General features: G+C 43.5%; 2 protein-coding genes across 2 annotated transcripts in view; one reads left to right on the top strand and one right to left on the bottom strand.

The window, feature by feature from the left end:
* Window positions 1–431: 431 nt before the first annotated feature.
* On the bottom strand, window positions 432–12,719 carry TWNK (twinkle mtDNA helicase). The gene is made up of 5 exons (XM_056528650.1): window positions 11,316–12,719; window positions 7,691–7,931; window positions 5,534–5,641; window positions 2,231–2,372; window positions 432–883 (listed from the first exon to the last, which is right to left on the bottom strand). Exons 1-5 carry the CDS (start codon window positions 12,571–12,573, stop codon window positions 638–640), a joined length of 1,995 nt encoding a protein of 664 aa, XP_056384625.1. The 5' UTR covers window positions 12,574–12,719; the 3' UTR covers window positions 432–637.
* Window positions 12,720–12,780: 61 nt separating this feature from the next.
* PES1 (pescadillo ribosomal biogenesis factor 1) overlaps window positions 12,781–22,810 on the top strand; it is a 34,287-nt gene continuing 24,257 nt past the window's right edge. Inside the window, exon 1 of the mRNA XM_056528651.1 lies at window positions 12,781–12,949. Within this exon, the coding sequence (XP_056384626.1) occupies window positions 12,926–12,949 (24 nt within the window). The 5' untranslated portion in view covers window positions 12,781–12,925. The remainder of the gene's footprint in view (window positions 12,950–22,810) is intronic.

The raw sequence follows: 22,810 nt of genomic DNA on the forward strand, positions 1-22,810 counted from the left end.
GATAAGTCTATCATCAGATAGCTGAACATTGTTCATTAGGTGAAATTTAACAATGGTTTTGCTTGAACCCATCCACTTTCATCAACTTTAACTTAAGATATCGGTACCTTTACAAGCAGCTGTAAACAATAGGACTGCAAGTAAAACCTATTATATTCTATGTACTTAAGAGAGTTGGGCATACTTTGCCATCCGACCCAAATTTGTCATATTTGTCTAGTATACACAACTCCTGCTTCCCCCTACCTGGCCTGCATGACTTATGTGCAGGGTTCATCTTCTGGCACTGGAAAGCATTCCGCAGCTCAGTACTGCCAAATAACCCTGCCTTTGTTCCTCTTTCCATCTGGATCGTTTTTTGTTGGGGCAAAGTAGGGATCCCATGACTTCTGTCAGATTATATAAATTAAACAAGTATGCCACAGTCTTATCCAACATATAAAAGTTTAATAGAGTTGTGGAATTTAGCTTATATACAGTGTTTTAGGACCAATTAGTGTTTTATATAACAAACCTATTATCAAAAACATTGAAATGTTTCATCCACAACACCTTGGCTCATAGACACAGATGTACAAAAAACTCTATCAAACGCAGTGAAAATAAAATGACAGTTTAGCAGCACAAACATCTGTGTTTATTTCTTTTTTGTTGTTGTGGTATCCGGCAGAGCATCCGGTATCTCATTCTCCTTGTTGAGTCTCTTCACTTTTGCCTTGCTCTTTGAAGAAGTAAAAGTCAGTGTGGACTTGTTAAATTCCAGTGAAAAGACCCCAACGTCTCCATCAAACCTGTTTTTAGACAGCTGTAAATGTCTTTTGCCTGGGCCTGAGACAAGCTTTCTGTCTTGGAGTATAAGAACATTATCTGCCTCTTGGCTGGCCTGAGATCATGAGAAAAATTAAAGTTATGGGTCATCACAATGTCCAATGAACAAAAATGAATGAATTAATGAAGCATCAAAAGATTTTCCCTAGATGTGAACTGCTCATGGTGAAGCATTGAAAAAAAAAAAAAAAAATCATACCATTTGTGCGCAATACACCAATTGTATCCATAGATTCCCACTTAAAGGCGTTATTCAGGAGCAAACTGTTCCAAATGCTGGGAGCGTGTGACGTCATAGCCCCGCCCCCTCATGACATCACGCCCTTCCCCCTCAATGCAAGTCTATGGGAGGAGGCGTGACTGCAGACGCCGGCTCCAGTGTTCGGAACAGTTTGTTCCAAACGCTGAGCAGCGGAGTACCCCTTTAAGCTCTACTGGTAACCACATTCCAAAAGGAGATTTCTCAAAAGCTGTGTAGTAGAAGAGTGGTGCAGTTGCCCATAGCAACCAGACTGCTGCTTTCATTTTTAAAAAGGTGACCATAAGAATTGCAAATAGAATATAGATAATATTAAAAGGGGTAATCGGAGATGAAATTACCTATACCCCATCCTGTGGATAGGAGATAAGTTCCCGAAATACCCCTTCAAGTATTTTCCTTAAAATAACCTACCCATCTGGCGGCACCTGACCTGACATACTTGATAAATCTTAAGATATATTGATTTACTTAAGAGATCCAATGGACATTTATTGTGCTGTTTTGGAAAGAAAACAATAAGGATTATCTAACCCCATAAAACCAATATAACCTATGCCCTACCCCACACAGGAAACTACCAAAATGTTAACACACAGACAGGTAATATCCCAGCTGCACTACAGCAGCACCCTCCAGAAAATTATTCAAGTGGCAATACTAAACTTTTATATATATTTTTTTTAATTTTTTGGGGATAATTGAAAAAAAAAGGAGGTAATTTTAATTTTTATTAGGGGAGGGGCTTTATTTATACTTTTTATGGTTCCATAGGGGGCTATAATAATCAGTCATTAGATTCCTTATACTGTTCAGTTCTATGGAATAGGCGCTCTACTAGAACAGACTGCCTGAGGCAGACTCTAATAGCAGATTGGCCAGTGGCCAGCTCAAAGGCCTTTAGAAGGCCCTCCAGCTACCACGGAAAAATAATCGCTCCCCGCAGTCACATTGCGGGGGGTACTTTTCGAAGAGATGACAGTTGCTACCTCCTGTCACAAACTTCTCCAGTACTGCAGCATTTCATACATGCTGGCACTGGCATAAAAATAAAAAATAAATGATGCAAGGCCCAACCTTTAATTTTTTAAAATTATTTTTAAACTACCCTTTAACCTGGTTAGGGATGTGTTTTCAACCTACTTTTGCAGAGCCAAAAATAGAGGAGGTTTGTAATTCCTTATCATCATCTTCTTTTCTGGGATGAATGACCAAAGTCACATGACAGCCATTTTCAGTTGCAAATTTTCTGAATGCCCCAACAATGTAGTCCTGTACCGCTAATCTGAAGATAAAAAGAGAGGCACAAATATATTTTAACACAGATGTGTCATGATCTTAGCAAAACAGATTAGTAAGAAGCCATTTGATTTATTTTTGTTTAACCCCTTAAAAAGTACCTGTCACTAAATAAACTTTTCTAAATTAACTCAGGCTATGTTCCCTAACTACTCCTAACACCCCTCCCACTATTTTTTTTAGAGCTTTAAAAGCTGTGTAACTTTTTATTCATGCTCACATAGTGCAATCTCCCAGCAGGAGAAAGTGGGTGTTTCCCAGGTAGGCATGACATCACTGAAGCCTCCTGGGGGACCACTTCAGCCCTCACATTGTTGCAGTGCAGTGATGAATAGAAGACCTCAAGCTCTGTGCAGCATCTTTCCGTCTGTGTATCTTTCAGTGGGGCTCTTTGCAGCTTTTAGTCTGTGCAGCTGTCAGTGAGGCTCTTTATCAATCAAGCTCCATGCAGAGAAACCCTTCCAGTGTTTGGTCTCCTGCCATTACAAGCAGGAGAGACCAAAATCTGAGATTTTGACCAGACGGAATGTGTTCTGGCCAAGAAGGGAACCCCCTGGTGGCCAGAAGTATACAGCAAAAAAACTAACTAAATTTTTTTTTGAAAGCCACTACAAAAGTCATTTAATTGTCACAAGGAATCAAATATTAAAAATCATGTTTAATTACAGTGCTCATTTAAGGGCTTGGCCTATTTTTTGTTTTTCCACTCGTCCTTTAATAGCCATAACTCTTGTTTTTACATCTTCACACCCATAAGGGCTTGTTTTTTTGCAAGACCAATTGTACTTTGTAATGACTTCCTTTAATTTTCAATATCATATGTTCCTAAACAAAAAAAAAAGAATTTGTGTGGTGAAATGGAGTTTCTTTCTTTAGGCCATTCACCATGTGGTCAAACCAACACGTCAGCTTGATACTCTAGGTTGGCATGAATACAACAATACCAAATTTTTTTTAGTTTCCATCATGTTTTACTCATTTAAATAAATTCTAAACTTAAGAATTTCCTTAAGTTTAGAGGTATCATTAGATTGATCTGTGTGGTCTGTGCTAAAGGAATAAAGCCAGCTTCAGACAGGCTCTAACAAATGATGACTGGGAAGGATAGGTAAGACCTCCGGCTGTCTCTTCAGTTGATCACTGGGGTTGCCAGGTATGGAGCACGCTCCATAGAACCTTAATGACACCATGACAGATTAGATCTGTCATGGGTCATAAGGGGTTAAGGGTGTATTAAGGGGTTAAGGGTGTATTAAGGGTGTAATATGCACAGTATCCTGTGCATATTTGATGTCCAGGATTTTAAGCTACAGAATGTAAACTAAATGACTGAACACAGCTTCAAATCTGCAGCTTAAAATTCTGCACATCAAATATGTGCAGGATGCTGTATGTGTGAATAAACCCTAAGGGTATATTTACACGTACAGCATCCTGCAAATATTTCATGCTGCAGAACATAGAGTAACACATGATTATACATCATAAAGTCTGTAGCTTCAAATCTGCAGCATCAAATATGCACAGGATACTGTACATGTGAATACACCTTCTACAGGAAATTTCTGAATAAATTGACACCTGAGGCGTTACTATTTCACAAATGTGACAAATCAATTTTAATGGGTTATTTCAGGGAACCAAACCCATAGCCCATCCTTTCCCTCTCACCAACCTATGTATTTGTCTAAATATAATTAATTAGCTATATACAGCAGTTTTCCTCTTTCACCTGTCAATTATATGCAGGAAGTGTGATGAAAAAGTCATCCAAGTCAACTACTGGGTCTTGACAGGAGGCTGAGGGCTAGGTCAGAGAGGGGTTTACACAGAGACAACCACCATGATTCCTTGCTTCACAGCCACAGCTCCCCTCCCCTCTCTGTGTGCCGTGAGAGAAGCTAAATGAAGATTGCTGTAGATCTTATCATTTACGGCTGCCATTCAAAGCACATGATTTATTGCTGGAAGAAGGATGAAAAGACCTGTACAGTGTGTGAACTGCAGTGAGAACATGCACACAGATAGTGAAATCATTTGGCTGGCAGCCATTACACAGAGCTGCACTGACTTCTGGGAGTTGTAGTCTGTGCTGCAAACAAGGAAAAAAAGTATTTGGGAGACAGCAGGGGCCACTGGAGCTGCCAAAACCACATGCATAACTACAGGGAACACAGAACAGGTATTGCGGTGGCTTTGGGGCATTTTCATTTTTCTTAACTTCCCCGGAGTACCCCTTTAACAGTATCAAACAGTAGGGACATGTCCTCCCACTGACAATGGGAATGATCACACTCAGTTGTCAATTTATTCAGGAATTTCAAGGAGTAAAAGGGGAAACCAAATCTGTAATAAAAGAAACAACTCAATCGAATGTGTTATAACTATACTTTCACATACCATTATTTTTAGTTTTAACAGTGAAAAGCAGAATTACATATGTGAAATTTGCAAACAAAACTTGCAGTTAGGCTCCTTTCACACTATAAATTCATTCACTATAATCGCATTATAGTCTACGAGATTTTTACATTATCCGTTTTAACCTGTCATAGCCTGTTATTAATAACGGATGTTATTTTGTGACGGGAGAAGGTAACAGAAGAAATAGTGCATGCACTATTTCTCCTATCACAAAATAACAAGCTATGAAGGGTTAAAACGGATAATGTAAAAATCCCATAGACTATAATGGGATTTTGTAACGGCCGTTTAGGTTTTGTGAACTGATCATTATAACAGATCTTTCAAACAGATAATTCTGTAGTGTGAAAGCGGCCTTACAGTGCAATGCAGTACGTCTTACTATATGTAAATATAACCTAATATTTAGATATACCGTATTTTCCGGCGTATAAGACGACTGGGCGTTTAAGAGGACCCCAAACTTTTACAGTTAAAATATTGAGTTTGGTATATACTTGCCATGCCGTATAAGACTACCCCTCTACCGCGATATGGTACCTTACCATTGTTTCCACACTAGATTGGCAGCATAGTTCCCCCGCATAGTTTTCCTTTTGCTGATTACAGATGAAAATGAGTACTCATTTACGTCAGTATGTTTCACAATGTGAGACATATTTAGATGTGCACTTTTATGGTTGGTCCAAACTAATAATGCAGCATGTGACACAAAGTTCTTACTTATCTGAGAAGAGATGCTCCTGGCCCATCATGAACTGCAGATTATCAATAATAACGTGGTTAATGTCATACATATACACTGCATGCTGCATGGTGTCAATCACAGACCTAAATGGGATTAAAAAAAAAGAAATTAATATTAAGGTAAATTTAGGTATTAAAAGTCAGTTATTTAAGGGGAATCTCATCAGTATGACTCGCACTAACCTACTGGTATAGGCTTGTAGTGATGACAATGGTACTAACCATTCTCTGATCCATGCCGTTGTTTATATGCAAAGGCTAAGTGCATGGCAGGTGTTCCCAAGACCCCCGTGCACGTGACATCAGACTTTAATCTTTATAGCCAGCACTTCCTCCCCATGTTCCTTGGCTGCAGAATGGAGCTCCACTCTGCAGCTACACCCATTTCCTCCACTGTGAAATCGCTCTCCTGAGCAGAGAAATGTCACTGCATGTCTCCTGTGGCTGGCTGCAAATGCGAAGATGAGGGTTGTAGCTCTGAAGTGGAGATCCATTCTGCAGCATAGGAGCCTCAGCAGAGGGGAAGAGGGGAAGTTCTTTATATAAGGATTGTAAACAACACAGGATCCCTAACCAGGGAAGAATAATACACTATGTTTATATCCCACACTAATACATAACTTGTTTATGTTTTAGAAACCATACTGGTCTAACCAAAATGTAAAACACCAGTGTCGCCAGTTACTGACAGCTATGTAATGTTACTGTACTTGCTATCATTTGGGCCCGTAGACATAGAAAATGTGCTTTTACATCATATAAACGCCGTTTTTGGCTCCAAAAAAGAAATAATAAAAATGGACTGGCAATACAGGCTTATTAAAAGCTCAGATACATATCCCCCACTGACATGTTTAGCTCCTCAGAGCTTCATGCCCCTGCCAACACTGAAGGGATATTGTAATGCACCAGGATGCCGACACCCTGAGGGTAAGTGGAATTGGAGCCAGGGTTTATGCAGAAGTCTGGTAGTTTCCTGAATATGGTCCTGCATCATCAGGATATTATCTTAATAAGGAATAATTAGGATTACAGATTGGCAACATGACAGGACCAGCACCTGTCACTAAACTACTTAGATGCCACAGTCACTATTCACTGTCGAATGTAGGGAGTCAAGTTGTTAGGATCAGATTAAAGTCTCATCCTGGCAGCGAGTACCAGATATAATATACAGCCAGCGCTTGACCCACATGGAGTAGGCCAAGATTCCAAACCTGCCCCTTTCTGACATACATGTACACGGAAATGTAAGAAATGGTTAAAACCTGCTCTGTCTACAGCAACCAAAGTACTACAGTGACCCCCCGACCTACAATGGCCCCGACATATGATCATTTCAACATACAATGGCCTCTCAGAGGCCATCGCATGTTGAAGGCAGCATCAACATATGATACTTTTGTATGTCGGGGCCATCGCATAAATGGCTATCCGGCAGCGCAGACAGCTTCAGCTGCCACCGGATAGCCGTTTACGGTGCCCCGTATGGTCCGCTGACGATCACTTACCTGTCCTCGGGGCTCCGGCGCGTCCTCTTCAGGATCTCTGCGCACGCCATACCGTCATCCAATAGGAGCGGCGTGCGTAGCGACGTGATGGAAGTGACGGAGAGCAAGGATGCCGGGGAAGCAGAGGCCTTGGCGGAGCGTCGGGAACACCCTGGGGAGGCGGCGACAGCAATGGAACGCGACATCCAGAGCAGCGGTGACGGTCAGGAGCGGCAGGGACACATGAGTATAACCTCCAATACCAGTGGTCTTCAACCTGCGGACCTCCAGATGTTGCAAAACTACAACTCCCAGCATGCCCGGACAGCCTTCGGCTGTCCGGGCATGCTGGGTGTTGTAGTTTTGCAACATCTGGAGGTCCGCAGGTTGTAGACCACTGTCCTATACTTTACATTGCATGGATCCCTCAACATACGATGGTTTCAACAAACAATGGTCCATTTGGAACGGATTACCATTGTATGTTGAGGGACCACTGTACTTTCATGAGTTCTGCTATGGAAACATGAAAGCTGGATCTATGACTAGTTGCTATGGGCAACCCTGGCTTATATTACAGTTATTCACGTGCTCCCTGTATTTATTATAGATCACTACACGTGTCCAGTATTCAGTGACTTACTTTATATTCTGCTCTCCATGGAAAGTCATGAAGTAAAGAGGCAGCTCTTCAAATCGATCTGCCCACTCGTCATACTTGTCAAGCTGATCCTCCAGGCGCAGCAGAGAGAACTGCGTCAGCATAACTTTTGCCAAGCGAACATTGTTAAGTTCAAAGCTCCCCCACAAAGTGTTAACCCCTTGCATGCACAAGTCCAAAGCATATTCACTGATAAATGTTGTTTTTCCACTACCAGTTGGGCCTAAAAGAAAAGAAAAAAAACAGTAAAGGCAACGCTAACAAATCCATGGAGCAAAGTAGACAGATCGCCTTGAAAGTTGCTGCTTCTGAAGCACATAAGACTTCAAGGGGATTTTAGGACATTAAACATGAAATTGGATAGTAGAAAAGGATTCACATAGACTTACTAACAGCTATAAGTAATGTGTGAATCCATAGGTTAATGCACATTTCAAATAGTCATTCTTTCTTCAATGTCTTCCTCATACTGTCAAAACGTTGGCCACTCAATGAGGGAGATTTATCAAAACCTGTGGAGAGTAAAAGTTGACCAGTTGCCCAGAGCAACCAATCAGATCACTTCTTTCATTTTTAACAAGGCCTCTGAAAAATGAAAGAAGCGATCTGATTGGTTGTTATAGGCAACTTTTCCTTTGCACAAGGTTTGATAAATCTCCCCTTATGTCTCTCTACTAAATGTCTTAGGGGCTCCTTGGGATTGTGCCCTATTGCAACCAGTGTTTTATTTTTCTTGTACTATATCCAGTTATTTGATTTACTTTGTTTATCATACCCATGTTTCAGGTATCTTGTGTATTCAGTTTGTATTACTTATCTTTTTGGCTCATAATAAAGCTTTATTGTTTGAACCATAAAATAATGAGATATGTCATAGTGAAAAACGTATCCCCTATCCACAGGTTGGCGCGCCCCCTCCATATATCTCTATGGGAGAACCGTTTGGCTATCGTCAGCTCTCCCATAGAGAAATATAAAGGAAGGACTTAGGCTGGGTTCACACCACGTTTTTCAAATACAGTTACCGTATACGGTTTTCCGCTAAAAAGCGTATGGCAAAAACCGTATGCAACCGTATGACTAATTAAAACATATACGGTTCCAAAACGTATGTTTGGTTCTATCCGTTTTTGCCAACGGTTTTGCTATTTTGTTGGAATTAGTTTTCCAGCAATTTAATAAAGTTACTATTGTTCTATTGAAATTCCAAAAGGATGTGGGAGTGGGATGTCTGGGATGAATTCTAGAAAGATCTGCGCATGTGTCAACTCCAAAAACGGATTAGAAAAACCGTGTGCAACCGTATTCTGAAATTCTGTGTACGGTTCTCATAGACAACAATGTTAAAAGAACCGCATACGGTTTTCCAACCGGAGGCAAAAACGTGGTCGACAGCGTTTTTGCCTACGGTTGAAAAATCGGCAAAATGGACGCAACACAACATTTGGAATATGGTTTACAATGCATTCTCTATGCATACGGTTTCGGATACGGTCGTATACGTTTTTTTGCGGAAAACCATATACGGTTAACGTATTTGAAAAACGTGGTGTGAACCCAGCCTTTCACTTCTTATTGGATCCACTTCTGACTTTTGCTTAAAAACTGCAGTGGCCATTTTCTAAAAATAACGCCAGAAAAAACCAGAGTGAAAACTTAGAACAAGGCTAGGATTCCACTGAGATTTTTGCCCTGCGATTTTTTTGGCTTAAAAACGCCAGAAAAACTGCAACAGTTTTTCCCTGAGTTTTAGCGTTTTTTTCTGCCGCTTTTCCTTGCATTTTTACCTTTGTGTGGAATTTGCCTATTTTGGCCCCTTTGGCGGTTTTTTTTTTTTTTTTACAAAATAGTTGGGTACCAAAAATAAAAAGATGCAGTAGGGATGTAAAAATGTATTTAACTAAATGTTTATTTTTTATAACAAAATTTGAATATTTTTTTTTTATAAAGTGTGTGTGTGTTTAACTTTTTTTTTTTTTATTAGTGTGTTCCATGCTGGGAGTAGTAGTACCTGTACTATAGACATATCCCTCTGGGTGTTAGTCCTGACACCCGATCTGATCATCCATTATATAGCAGAGATGTGGAGCAGCTCTATACAGCGCTCACATCTCTGCTCTGTACTCCAGCCAGTGATGTTAATAGAACATCATTCATATTTTCCGCCCAGAGCTGTGATTGGCCAGATGGTTGCAGCCAATCACAGCTCTGAGGAAAATATGAATGAATGAGTGGCTGGAGTATAGTGCAGAGCAGGGATGCGAGCGATGTATACAGCCACTCCATCTCTGCTATAGACAGGAGGATCACAGCTAGTGTCAGTAGTGATACTCGTTGTGATCTGTTCTTACCTGAAAGTACTACTACTCCTAACATGGAGCACACTCTGCTCCATGCTGGGAGCTATAGTACCTGCATTAATAGACAGATCGCAGCAAGTGTAATTTCTGACACATTATGTGATCTGTCTATTAATGCGGGTAATACAGCTCCCAGCACGGAGCAGAGTGTACTACATGTTGGGAGTAGTAGTACTTGTAGTTAAGGAAAGATCACAGTGGGTATCACTCCTAACACCCGCTGTGATCCTCCTGTATAATGTATAGATGAGGCCAGCCGCTCTTCTATGGTCCCCTGCAGGGCTGTATTTATACACATATTCCTAGAGCTGTGATTGGCTGGAACCATCTGGCCAATCACAGCTCTGCGGGAAATATGAATATGTGTATATATACGTCAGGGCAGGGGACCAGAGAAGAGCGGCCGCTGCATCTATACATTATACAGGAGGATCGCAACGGGCGATCTGTCAATTAGTACAGGTACTACTACTCCCATCATGGAACAGTGTCTTCCATGCTGGGAGTAGTAGTACTACCTAAAAAATGTAAAAAAATAAAAATAAAACACACACACACTACTTTTATTATTGTCGGCTACATTTTTAGTGCTTTACCCGCTCACATAAATTGATCCCTGTTTAAAAATTAATAAACATTTTGCAATAAAAAAGATAAACTTCGTTAGATACAATTTTTTCCATCACTATTGTATCTTTTTTATAATTTTTTTTTTAAAAAAAGGTATCTCCATCACTTTTTTGGATCGCTAAAGTCCAAAAAAGAATAAAAACCGCCTGCAAAAACATTTTTTCTTGGCGTTTTTGCTCTCCAATAGACTTCTATGGTAGGAAAACGCCACGATTTCAGGCCAAAAAACGCCAAACTAGGTTTTGTCGGGCGTTTTGAAAATCCAGCCTTTGAGCCCGGAATTGCTGAAAAATGCCAAAAGGATTAAAAAAAAACCCGCCAAATTGAAAAATGCCAAGTGAATCTGGCATTTTGCAGTTTACTATTGACTTGCAGCTAACATCTGGACGCAGCATTTTTTCACTGAAAAAACGCCGTGCGGGAAAATTGGCGTTTTTTACGGCGTTTTTGCAAAAAAAAAAAAAAACCCTCAATGGAATTCCAGCCTAAAGCTGATCACACACATTTATGGGAAAGCTAAACCTGCCGATTCCTTTGGGACCTGCCAACCACGTAACATGTATAAAGGCCAACAAACTCTCCTCGACCTTTAAAAGAAACGGTCACTATAGGTGTACCTGTAAATATTGTCAGTTCCCCTTTCCTGTGGCCCTTCAGTAGCTTGTTTAGCTCTGGAAATCTTTTCCATTTCACCCCGGCAAGTTGCTCTATATTCTCCAGCTGACTAAATACTTCCTTCCGGAGCTGACGGAATGAAATGATAGACTTGTGGCTAGCTGGAAGAGAAGCCTTGAGGAGTTTATTCAGGTTAAGACCAAGGTTCAAGGCTTTTAGTGGGCTAGGCTGTTTATCCCCGGGCCGTATAAGAGAGCATCTCTTGATGCTTAGTTTTCTAGAGAACAGTTTGGAAGCTTCCCATGCACGCAGGTCATCCCCAAGCCACAGGGTGATGCGCTTAAACTGCTCAAGATATGGCAAAAGAACGGGGGGAAAACAACTTATTCCCCGTGGCAAAGATACCGTGGTTACCCCTGTGGCCTGGTGGACCGCTAAACTATCCACTTCTTGGCTAGTGATCACCACCTCTGTGTCCTTCTTGCCCATTACTGTAATCCCAAAGAGGTTATGGTAATGAGAAGGTCTGGGATAAAGCGTCTCAATGTAGTTCACCACATCCCCCTGGCACACAGCCGACAACAGCTTTACGCCTTTCATGGTACTGTCTCGAGGGTTGTACCAGGGGAACACTAAACTTTTGGTAGGCTGGAAGCACTTGACTCCAAACTTCTTCAGGGTGTTGTTGGTTATCTTGGAGATGCTAAACATGGCTTTAACCAGTTGTGCGTCGTCCTCCTCCAGATCATGGAACCACACTGCTTTATTCCAGATCCTGCTGACCTCCATGTTGTTAAGCTGCCTCTCACCATCCTCAGAGTCGCTGTCCTCCAGGTAGCTGCTCATGGTGTCAGGACTAAGGAAGGCTGATCCCTCCTTTATGAGTAGATCCATGCTGTCCTTGAAGTCCTCCCAGGTGCCCTCCAGCAATGTGTCCGTACACAGAAATCTGCCGGTTGTCTTGTCAATAAACAGCAGGTTATCTTTGTTTGGGGTGAAGGGGCTGGGGACATGCAGGCAGCTGTAGCCATCATGGAAGGAGATATTGTTGTCCCGGAGATACTGTCGGATCTCTGTTACAGTCACTGGGCTGACATCAAGCACCGATAACAGATCCTTCTTGAAATGTCTGCGGGAGAAGCCAAGGGAAGCCATGCCATGCTTCAGCCGAGCTTGTGTAAGGACACACGTGAGGAGAGGATTTCCCTTCCCGGGGATCACCCTGTGTAACACACAGCGCATCATGGTGCCCAGCCACATGTCTAATGCCCGGTCATCACCTAGTACCCACCCTGCCCACTCACATCACTATGGCCACCGTACATGCATATACCAGTCACATGGACCAGTAGGGCGCCATCATGACAGCTATCATATGAAAAACATTGGCGCCCTGACGTCACTTCCGGTTACTGACTAGGGACACTAGAGGGGGAATTGCTCACGCTCTAAAGTCACAGAAGTACAAGGCCCTAGTGCTGCCTATCTAAGTGCCTGTTTTGTATAGACCGGCGTCAGGCATTGCTATGGTCACCCGTAGGGGTCCTTAGATTACCACAGCGTGCTGAATACACGTGTGGAGTTCCGGAGAGGTCTGCGTCGATAAGAAGCGATGGGAGGTTTGGAAAAGAAAAAGGTAGGAGGCCTGGAAGTTGTTCCTTAGACCGGGAGATGTTAATTCTACGGAAGTCCATGTGTAACGGTCCCATGCTACCACCATAGAGATCACCGTCATCACATAGTCGGCTAGGCCAGTGTTTCCCAACCAGGGGGCCTCCAGGTGTTGCAAAACTACAACTCCCAGCATGCCTGGACAGCCGAAGGCTGTCCAGGCATGCTGGGAGTTGTAGTTTTGCAACATCTGGAGGCCCCCTGGTTGGGAAACTGGGCTAGGCGGTGTAGACGGGCATGCTGGGAATTGTAGTTCTGCAGCAACTGGAGGTCTACAGTTTGGAAATCACTGATACATGCCCAGTGGTGCCAACTCCATACGCTGACTAGAGAGGGAACTTAAAGGGGTACTCCAGTGGAAAACAAATGTTTTTAAATTAAATCATGCCAGAAAGTTACAGATTTGTGAATTACTTCTATTTAAAAATCTTAATCCTTCCAGTACTTATCAGCTGCTGTATGCTATAGAGGAAGTTGTGTGGTTCTTTCCAGTCTGACCACAGTGCTCTCTGCTGACACCTCTGTCCATGTCAGGAACTGTCCAGAGCAGGAGAGGTTTCTTATGGGGATTTGCTCCTACTCTGGACAGTTCCTAACATGGACAGAGATGTCAGCAGAGGGCACTGTGGTCAGAATGGAAAAAACTAAACAACTTTATCTGACGTATACGGCAGCTAAGTGCTGGAAGGGTTAAGATTTTTACATAGAAGTACAGTTGCAAGAAAGTATGTGAACCCTTTGGAATTATATTGATTTCTGCACAAATTGGTCATAAAATGATCTGATCTTCATCTAAGTCACAACAATAGACAATCACAGTCTGCTTAAACTAACAACACACACAGAATGAAATCTTACCATGTTTTTATTGAACACACCATGTAAACATTCACAGTGCAGGGGGAAAAGTATGTGAACCCTTGGATTTAATAACTGGTTGAACCTTCTTTAGCAGCAATAACTTCAACCAAAACGTTTCCTGTAGTTGCAGATCAGACGTGCACAACGGTCAGGAGTAATTCTTGACCATTCCTCTTTACAGAACAGTTTCAGTTCAGCAATATTCTTGGGCTGTCTGGTGTGAATCGCTTTCTTGAGGTCATGCCACAGCATCTCAATCGGGTTGAGGTCAGGACTCTGACTTGGCCAATCCAGAAGGCGTAATTTCTTGTTTAAGCCATTCTGTTGTAGATTTACTTCTATGCTTTGGGTCATTGTCCTGTTACAACGCCCATCTTCTGTTGAGCTTCAGCTGGTTGATAGATGGCCTTAAAGGAGTAGTCCTGCATGCACTTTTCTCATTTTATCCGGTCCGGGCTGCAAAACAAAAGAAAACACACTTTCTCTTACCTGCCAACGAGCCCCCGGAGCTCCGGTACAGGTGTTCGGTCCCCGGGCTGTTTGCTTCTTACTTCCTGTTAGCCCGGCACATCACACGGAGCTTCAGCCTATCACCAGCCGCAGCGATGTCCCGCCTCGGCTGGTGATAGGCTGAAGCTCCGTGACGTGCCGGGCTAACAAGAAGTAAGAAGCAAACAGCCTGGCGACCGAACACCTGTACCGGGGCTCCGGGGGCTCGTTGGCAGGTAAGAGAAAGTTTGTTTTCTTTTGTTTTGCAGCCCGGATCGGATAAAACGAGAAGTGCGTGCCAGACTACTCCTTTAAGTTCTCCTGCAAAATGTCTTGATAAACTTGGGAATTAATTTTTCCTTTGATGATAGAAATCCCTCCAGGCCCTGACGCAGCAAAGCAGCCCCAAACCATGGTGCCCCCACCACCATACTTTAGAGTTGGGATGAGGTTTTGATGTTGGTGTGCTGTGCCTCTTTTTCTCCACACATAGTGTTTGTGTGTTTCTTCCAAACAACTCAACTTTGGTTTCATCTGTCCACATAATATTTTTCCAGTACTGCTGTGGAACATCCAGGTGCTCTTGTGCAAACTGTAAATGTGCAGCAATGTTTTTTTTGGACAGCAGTAGGGGTGTGAATCGCCAAGAATTTGGCGATTCGATTCGAATCGCGATACCAGTGTGGCGATTCGATATATCGCGATACCGTCTAGGTGACGATACATCGCGATATATCGCCCACCTGGGAGCATTCATAGATCCCAATAGACGCCGCTGTCAGCTTTGACAGCGGCGATCTAGTACTCCGGTGCTCACTTTTCTCATGTTATCCCGTCCGGGCTGCAAAATAAAATAAAACGCACTTTTTCTTACCTGCCAACGAGCCCGCGGAGCTCCGGTACAGTCCGGTACAGGTGTTCGGTCCCCGGGCTGTATTCTTCTTACTTCCTGTTAGTCCGGCACGTCACATGGAGCTTCAGCCTATCACCAGCCGCAGCGATGTCCCGCCTCCGCTGGTGATAGGCTGAAGCTCCATGTGACGTGCCGGACTAACAGGAAGTAAGAAGAATACAGCCCGGGGACCGAACACCTGTACCGGACTGTACCGGAGCTCCGCGGGCTCGTTGGCAGGTAAGATAAAGTGCGTTTTATTAAAAATTCCACATCCCTAAAAGAATCGATTCAAAAATATTTTGAATCGATTCTGTATCGGCAAATGAAAAATCGCGATTATCGCGAGAATCGATTTTTTCTTACATCCCTAGACAGCAGTGGCTTCCTCTGTGGTATCCTCCCATGAAATCCATTCTTGTTTAGTGTTTTACGTATCGTAGATTTGCTAACAGGGATGTTGGCATATACCAGAGACTTTTGTAAGCCTTTAGCAGATACGCTAGGATTCTTCTTCACCTCATTGAGCAGTCTGTGCTGTGCTCTTGCAGTCATCTTTACAGGATGGCCACTCCTAGTAGAGTAGCAGCAGTGTTGAACTTTCTCCATTTATAGACAGTTTGTCTTAACTGTATGGGAAAAAGTAAACCGTATGCGTTTTTAATCCGTATACTGTTTTTAAAAGTGCATACAGTTCCTTCCGTAAAGAGAAGAAAAAAAATGTTTTTGAAAATTTTGTTCATTTTTAATGGGAGTGGTGTTGGGTAGGGACTTTAGAATGCAAATGTGCATGTGCAAAGTAAAAACTGTATACAGTTTCCCGTATGGAACCGTATACATGTGCGTTTCCCCTTGACGTCCATGTTAAAAAAAAGAAAAAAAAAACACTTGTGCTGTTGTACAGTTTTTAAACTGGAGTCAAAACCGTGGTTGACCACGACTCCGGTACTGCAACCGCATACGTTTTTTTTTAACATGGATTTCAATGGGAAACGCACGTGTATACGGTTCCATATGGGAAACCGTATACGGTTTTTACTTGGCACATGCACAGTTGCATCCTTCTTTTGAAAAACTGATTGAAAATAGTGTGTCAAAAACACGGTGTGAACTCGGCCTCACATCAGGCAATGCTTCTTGTGAAAAGCAAACCCAGAACTGGTGGGTGTTATTTTTTTTTAATTATAGGGCAGCTGTAACCAACACCTCCAATCTTATCTCATTGATGGGATTCCAGTTGGGTGATACCTCACTCCAATTAGCTCTTGGAGGTGTCGTTAGTCTAGGGGTTCACATACTTTTCCCACCTTCACTGTGAATGTTTACATGGTATGTTCAATAAAAACATGGTAACATTTAAAGGGGTACTCCCACCCTAGACATCTTATCCCCTAGGATAGGGGATAAGATGTCTGATCGCTGGGGTCCCGCTGCTGGGGACCCCCCGCGATGTTGCATGCGGCACCACCGGTTTCTTGTCCAGAAGCACTGGAGGGTCTCGGTCGAGACCACGGGAACAGAAGTTCGTGACGTCAGGATTCCGCCCCCGTGTTACGTCATGCCCTGTCGCCTCAATGCAAGTCTATGGGAGGGGGCACCCCCTCCCATAGACTTGCATTGAGGTGACGGGCGTGACGTCACACGTGGGCGGAGTCCTGACGTCACAGACTTCCGTTCCCGTGGTCGCAACCGAGACCCTCCAGTGCTTCCGGACAAGAAACAGGTGGGTGCCGCATGCAACATTGTGGGGGTCCCCAGTGGTGGGACCCCAGTGATCAGACATCCTTTGAATAGGGGATAAGATGTCTAGGGTGGGAGTACCTCTTTAATTCTTTGTGTGTTGTTAGTTTAAGCAGACTGTGATTGTCTATTGTTGTGACTTAGATGAAGATCAGATCACATGTTATGACCAATTTGTGCAGAAATCAATATAACTCCAAAGGGTTCACATACTTTTTCTTGCAACTGTAATTTACAAATCTGTTTAACTTTCTGGCACAGTAGATTTAAAAGCCTTTTTTTTCCCCACACGAGAACCCCTTTAATGGTCAAAATATTGTTTCCTCATGTAGATGCCTCTGTCACCCCTTGCATTCGTGGCTTAGACTTTTCTCCCTGTTCACATCTATATCACAGCAGCACGCCGGAGATACGTTTAAACAGTACCTGAACGTATGGTGTGGTATACTCATAGACTTCTATTATGGAAGTTTCCAAAAGTTTTCAGTCAGTTTGAACCGGTTTCTGTCCTGTACAATAGTGTGTGGTTTTTATTATGGGATAGAAAAGTTAAGCGTGTGCTACTTTTCTGTACCACAAAAAAAAAGTAGTGTAGTAATCATGTTGTATAAAAACGTACAAAGTATGCAACATTGAGCCAAATTGATCCTGTTTTAGTACAACCGATTGTAGTATAAAACCAGCTGCTGTGTGTGGTAAACCTACCCTAATTCTCAAACAGTCAAATATAGGGGTTTATAGAGTCTAATGGTATATACAATAAATATATCCATTGACCCTGATTACTTGTCAGAGGCTGAAAGAGCATAATCTAGTGCAAACTGCCATTTTTTTCTACATATGATGGATACCACTCTGCAATATTCATCGGGTATACGTCTGGGAGTTACAGTTATATACCTCTGACAAATTAGTGCGAGGTAATGAGAGAATTAAAATGAAGTAGCAAAAAAAACAGCAGCACAGCAGTTTTAAGTCTCCATAAACACCACTGTTACAGGTGATTCTTACCTATTATACTGGAATGCTTATACAGGCCACTGACAGCTGGGAAGAGCAGCACAATAGTGCCTGCAAGTCAGTGTTTCCCAACCAGGGTGCCTCCAGCTGTTTCAAAACTACAACTCCAAGCATGCCCGGACAGTCAAAGACTTTCTGTCATGCTGGGAATTGTAGTTTTGACACAGCTGGAGGCACCCTGGTTGGGAATCTGCATGTCCGGGGCATTGGGCGAAAGGATTTCAGGTGATGGTACAGGTGAAACCAGTATATAGATAACAGGGGTAAGCACACTAGCTATTTCTTATAGATCAGCCTTCCACTCCCTGTAGAAAGACTTTTGCAAAAGTCAACAAGCACACCCAAACACCTTTTTCATTCATATCAATAGGACAGCTTCAATCTATTGTCGCCTATGTCCATGGGTCCTACAGCAAAGCATATCTCTAAATTCTGTTAAACAGCTCAGGCAAGATGGCTACCCCTATAATAATGTACAGTGGTCCCTCAACATATCAGGGGTGTGGAAAAAAAATAAAATAAAACTACTTGTTCAAGGGACTAAAGCGGAACACAATCTAATTGTCCCTCAAGAAAATCCACTTGTCCTGGTAGATAAAAATAATTTCAACCAAAATAGTCTGATTCCCCCCCCCCCCCACTAGACCACCAGGGATGGATATAAGATCCTTTAGACACTGCTGAAAGCGGTGATCTAATGGTTAATAGGTGATCGCAGCATGCCAGGCTATTAGCGGCGGGAGAGCTGTAGCTCCTTTTACACCCGAGGCAAGCCCAGAAAAGTCTAGATGTAACTATTTGATCACCTTATAAAAAATTTCTCATATGAAGTGACCAAAAATGAGCAATTCTGGACAATTTTTTTATTTATACCGTTCACCGTACGGTTTAATTAACATTATATTTTAATAGTCTGGACATTTCCACATGTAGCGATACCATTTATGTTTATTTTTGTACATTATTTTTATTTAAAGAAAATTGGAAACTTTTATTAGGAAATGGGCTTATTCACATATATACGCACTTGTAAAAATATTTTAATCACTATTTTCCAGTCTTCATAGGGACTTGTGTTACTGGGGGGGGGGGGGTTCTGCCTCTCCAGTTTATGTGGTGCATTTTGTGTCAGAAAATGCTGGAAGTTGCATTTAGTTACTAGATAACTACAACACCCAGCATGCCCTGATACAGCCTATGCTTGTGTGGGTATTACAGCATGTTGCACTGTATAGTAGGACAGTAAGGTTATTGTGGGACATGCTGGGAGTTGTAGTTTTGGTTTGTGTCAGCTGCAGAGCCATAGGATGTGTCAAGGAATACTGAGAATTGCAGTTAGTAACTACAACACCCAGCATGCCCTGATGCAGCCTATAGCTCTGCAGCTGACACAAACCAAAACTACAACTCCCAGCATGTTACACTTTATAGTTCTACAGTTTAGGTTATGGTGTAACATGCTGGGAGTTGTAGTTTTGGTTCGGGCGTGTTTGTTTGCATCCGTGGGGCTCTTGGTCAGCGGGCGAGTATGAAGGGGCGGGATTCTGGGGGTGCAATTTAGTGGGGGTGCCACTAAAAATAAATAAAATTAGATGGCACAACTGGCAGCGGCGCCAGCGCCCCCCTTCCCCCCACCCCCCGAGACACGGGCCCTTGGGCACTGCCCTAATGCCCGACGTGACAGTCCGCTCCTATACAAAACATTCATGCATACACATATCATACATGCACCAGCCACTGCCCCCATATCATACATACACACACACCCTCCACTGCCCCCCCCCCACATCATACATTACATACACATATCACACATACATCATACACTCACACCATACATATACACCATACATATGCACACATCATACATACACCCGCAGCTGCCCCCCCACACATCATACGTTACATACATACATCACACTTAGACATCATACACATATTATACATTACATACACATCACACACAGACAGACATCATACACACATCATACGTTACATACATACATCACACTTGGACATCATACACACATCATACGTTACATACACATCACACACAGACAGACATCATACACACATCACACATTACATACACATCACACACAGACAGACATCATACACACATCACACATTACATACACATCTCACACAGACAGACATCATGCACACATCACACATTACATACACATCACACGATAGACAGACATCATATACACATACACTCACACCATACATATGCACACATCATACATACACCTGCCGCTGCCCCCCCCCCAATCATACATTACATACACACATCACACATACACTCACACCATACATATACAACCACCCTTCCTGCCGCCGCTGCCTGCATTCTCGGCCTCCTCACCTGAGCCGGCCATGAGTGGACACCAGAGCTGCAGTCACCGCCGGTGTGAGGTGAGATTTCCGTCCTCCCCCCCCCCCCCCCGCTCTGTGTTTTCCTCTTGCAAACTAGCAACCTCCCCGTAGTGGATTAGGTCCTATGGAGACAGAGCAGGGGGAGGGGTAGAGCTGTGTGCGGGGGACGGAGCTGTGTACAGAGCTGTGCTCGTTCTTTCTCTCACCGTGCTGTGTCTTCTGAGCTGCGTCCTCCATCCTCCGGGAGGGGAGATAAGGGGGCTCTGCGGTCAGCTGGAGGTCACCGCACCCTCCATACACTCTGAGCGCCGGTGTGAGGTGCAGACTTGCTTCGGCTCCTGCGCCTCACACCGGCATTAAAGAAAAATAAGGGGGAAGTCGGTCTGTCCCTGCTAGCCCGATACAGGGCTAAATCTATGAACAATTCACCTGCCCGGCGCCCAAAACTACTTGTCCCGGGCGTCGGGCGATAGGATTCCCACATCCCTGCATATGATGGTAATGTGTTCCAAATGAACCATCGTTGGTTGAAACAATCGTATGTTGAGGGATCCTTGCAATTTAAAGTATAGGAAGTTATACTCACCTGTCACCGCTGCCCTAGATGTCGCCCTCTATCGCTGTCGCCGTGTCCCCGCCGCTCCGGACCGTCTCTCCTGCCTGGGATCGTCTCTCTTCATCGCCGTCATCACGTCGCTGTGCACGCCGCTCCTATTTGATGACGGGACAGCGTCAAAAAACAGTGCCACGTCTGTCCCCAGGTTGTATGGGGTTTACAACTTGACTCAATTCATTTTAATGGCACAGACCTGCAATACCACACACAACCTGGGGACAGAAGAGGTGTTGTTTTTGGAAGAAATCAGCTCTGTTTTTGTTATCCTGGATAACCCCTTTAAAGGGGTAGTCCAGTGGTGAAAAACTTATCCCCTATCCTAAGGATAGGGGATAAGTTTGAGATCGCGGGGGGTCCGACCGCTGGGGCCCTCTGCGATCTCTCTGTACAAGGGCCAGGCTCTCCGGCCAGATAGTGGGTGTCGACCCCCGCACGAAGCGGTGGCCGACACGCCCCCTCAATACATCTCAATGGCAGAGCTGGAGATTGCTGAAGGCAGCGCTTCGGCTCTGCCATAGAGTTGTATTGAGGGGGCGTGTCGGCCGCCGCTTCGTGCGGAGGTCGACACGCCCCCTTCCCGCGGGCTGTCTGGGCTCCGTACAGGAGATCGCAGGGGGCCCCAGCGGTCGGACCCCCGCAATCTGCAACTTATGCCCTATCCTTAGGATAGGGGATAAGTTGTTCACCACTGGGTCACCACTGGACTACTCCTTTTAAAGAGTATCTGTCACCACAAAAACTGTTTATATTTTGTTAATAAATGTATTAGAAACAACTTTCTAATAACATGTGATGAACAAAAATGTATCTATATGTTTTGTTTTTTACACTTTTAAAAACTACTAGGGGTCTCCCTACATGTCCCAGCCGCTAGATTTCAGACTTATGCTGGGCATGAAAGGTGTTGCAGTTTTACAACAGCTGGGGTGCTTCAATGAAGACCATTGTTTTGTACCATATGACAATGACAACTATACATGCTGGCCTCGGAACCCGACAGCAGCCCCCCTGATACATGCCGGCCACGGCACCTGACAGCACCCCGCCACCCCCTCCCCGGGAATACATGCTGGCCTCGGCGCCCGGCAGCATAACAGTAAGCCCCAAACCCCCAGAAGCCAGTCACGCAGAAGAATGGCGGAAGTGAGCCCTTGCAGGCTTCAGCTGATGTCACGCCTGCCGGGCCACTCCCCCTTCCTCTCTCAAAGAATTGTGAGGATTGAGCAACAAACTGATAACATTAAAGGCAAGAAAAGGGGTTTTAATAAAAGAGGATTAGAGTCAGGAAGAGTCAAGGAATGGATGGGGATATTAGGGACTGATGAGTTCATGATAGTAAGGGTATGTTCACACTGAGGAATTGGGGCGGAAATCACGCTGAACATTTCCTCCCCAAAATACGTTTTTTTTCCGCTCAGAATTAGCAGCGATTTTGCGCGGAAAATCAAGGTTTCATGCGGAGGAGAAGTATCAAGTTTTTTTTTTTTTTTTTTCATGCGGAAATGCTGAAAAACTGACTGAAAAAAAAAATAACATTGATCTCTATGGGTGAACGACGCTGATTCCGCCTGAAAGAAAGAACATGTTCTTTCTTCAAGCGGAACAGACTTCCTCGTCAGAATTCTGCTTGAGGAAATTCCTCAGTGTGAACTGAGGGGCAGAAATTCTGGACAGCTCTATGGGGATTTCACTGCTGAATGATTTGGAGAGGAATAAGCGAGCAGAATTACTCGTTGAAATTCCTCTCCAATTCCTCAGTGTGAACATACCCTTACTCTTTTTAAGCTTATTTACATATTTCCTATTCTCCATAGAAATAAAAGAATAAA

The sequence above is a fragment of the Hyla sarda genome, chromosome 1 (genome assembly GCF_029499605.1).
Source record: "Hyla sarda isolate aHylSar1 chromosome 1, aHylSar1.hap1, whole genome shotgun sequence".
Taxonomy (NCBI): domain Eukaryota; kingdom Metazoa; phylum Chordata; class Amphibia; order Anura; family Hylidae; genus Hyla; species Hyla sarda.

Bases quoted from the DNA above. Each gene is read 5' to 3' on its own strand.
- TWNK (XM_056528650.1), bottom strand. From the start codon at position 12,573: ATGTGGCTGGGCACCATGATGCGCTGTGTGTTACACAGGGTGATCCCC. The intron at 5,642-7,690 runs GTAAGTCACTGA...AATCCCATTTAG, and splicing joins CATGGAGAGCAGAATATAAA to GTCTGTGATTGACACCATGC. The intron at 2,373-5,533 runs GTAAGAACTTTG...TTTTATCTTCAG, and splicing joins GAGCATCTCTTCTCAGATAA to ATTAGCGGTACAGGACTACA.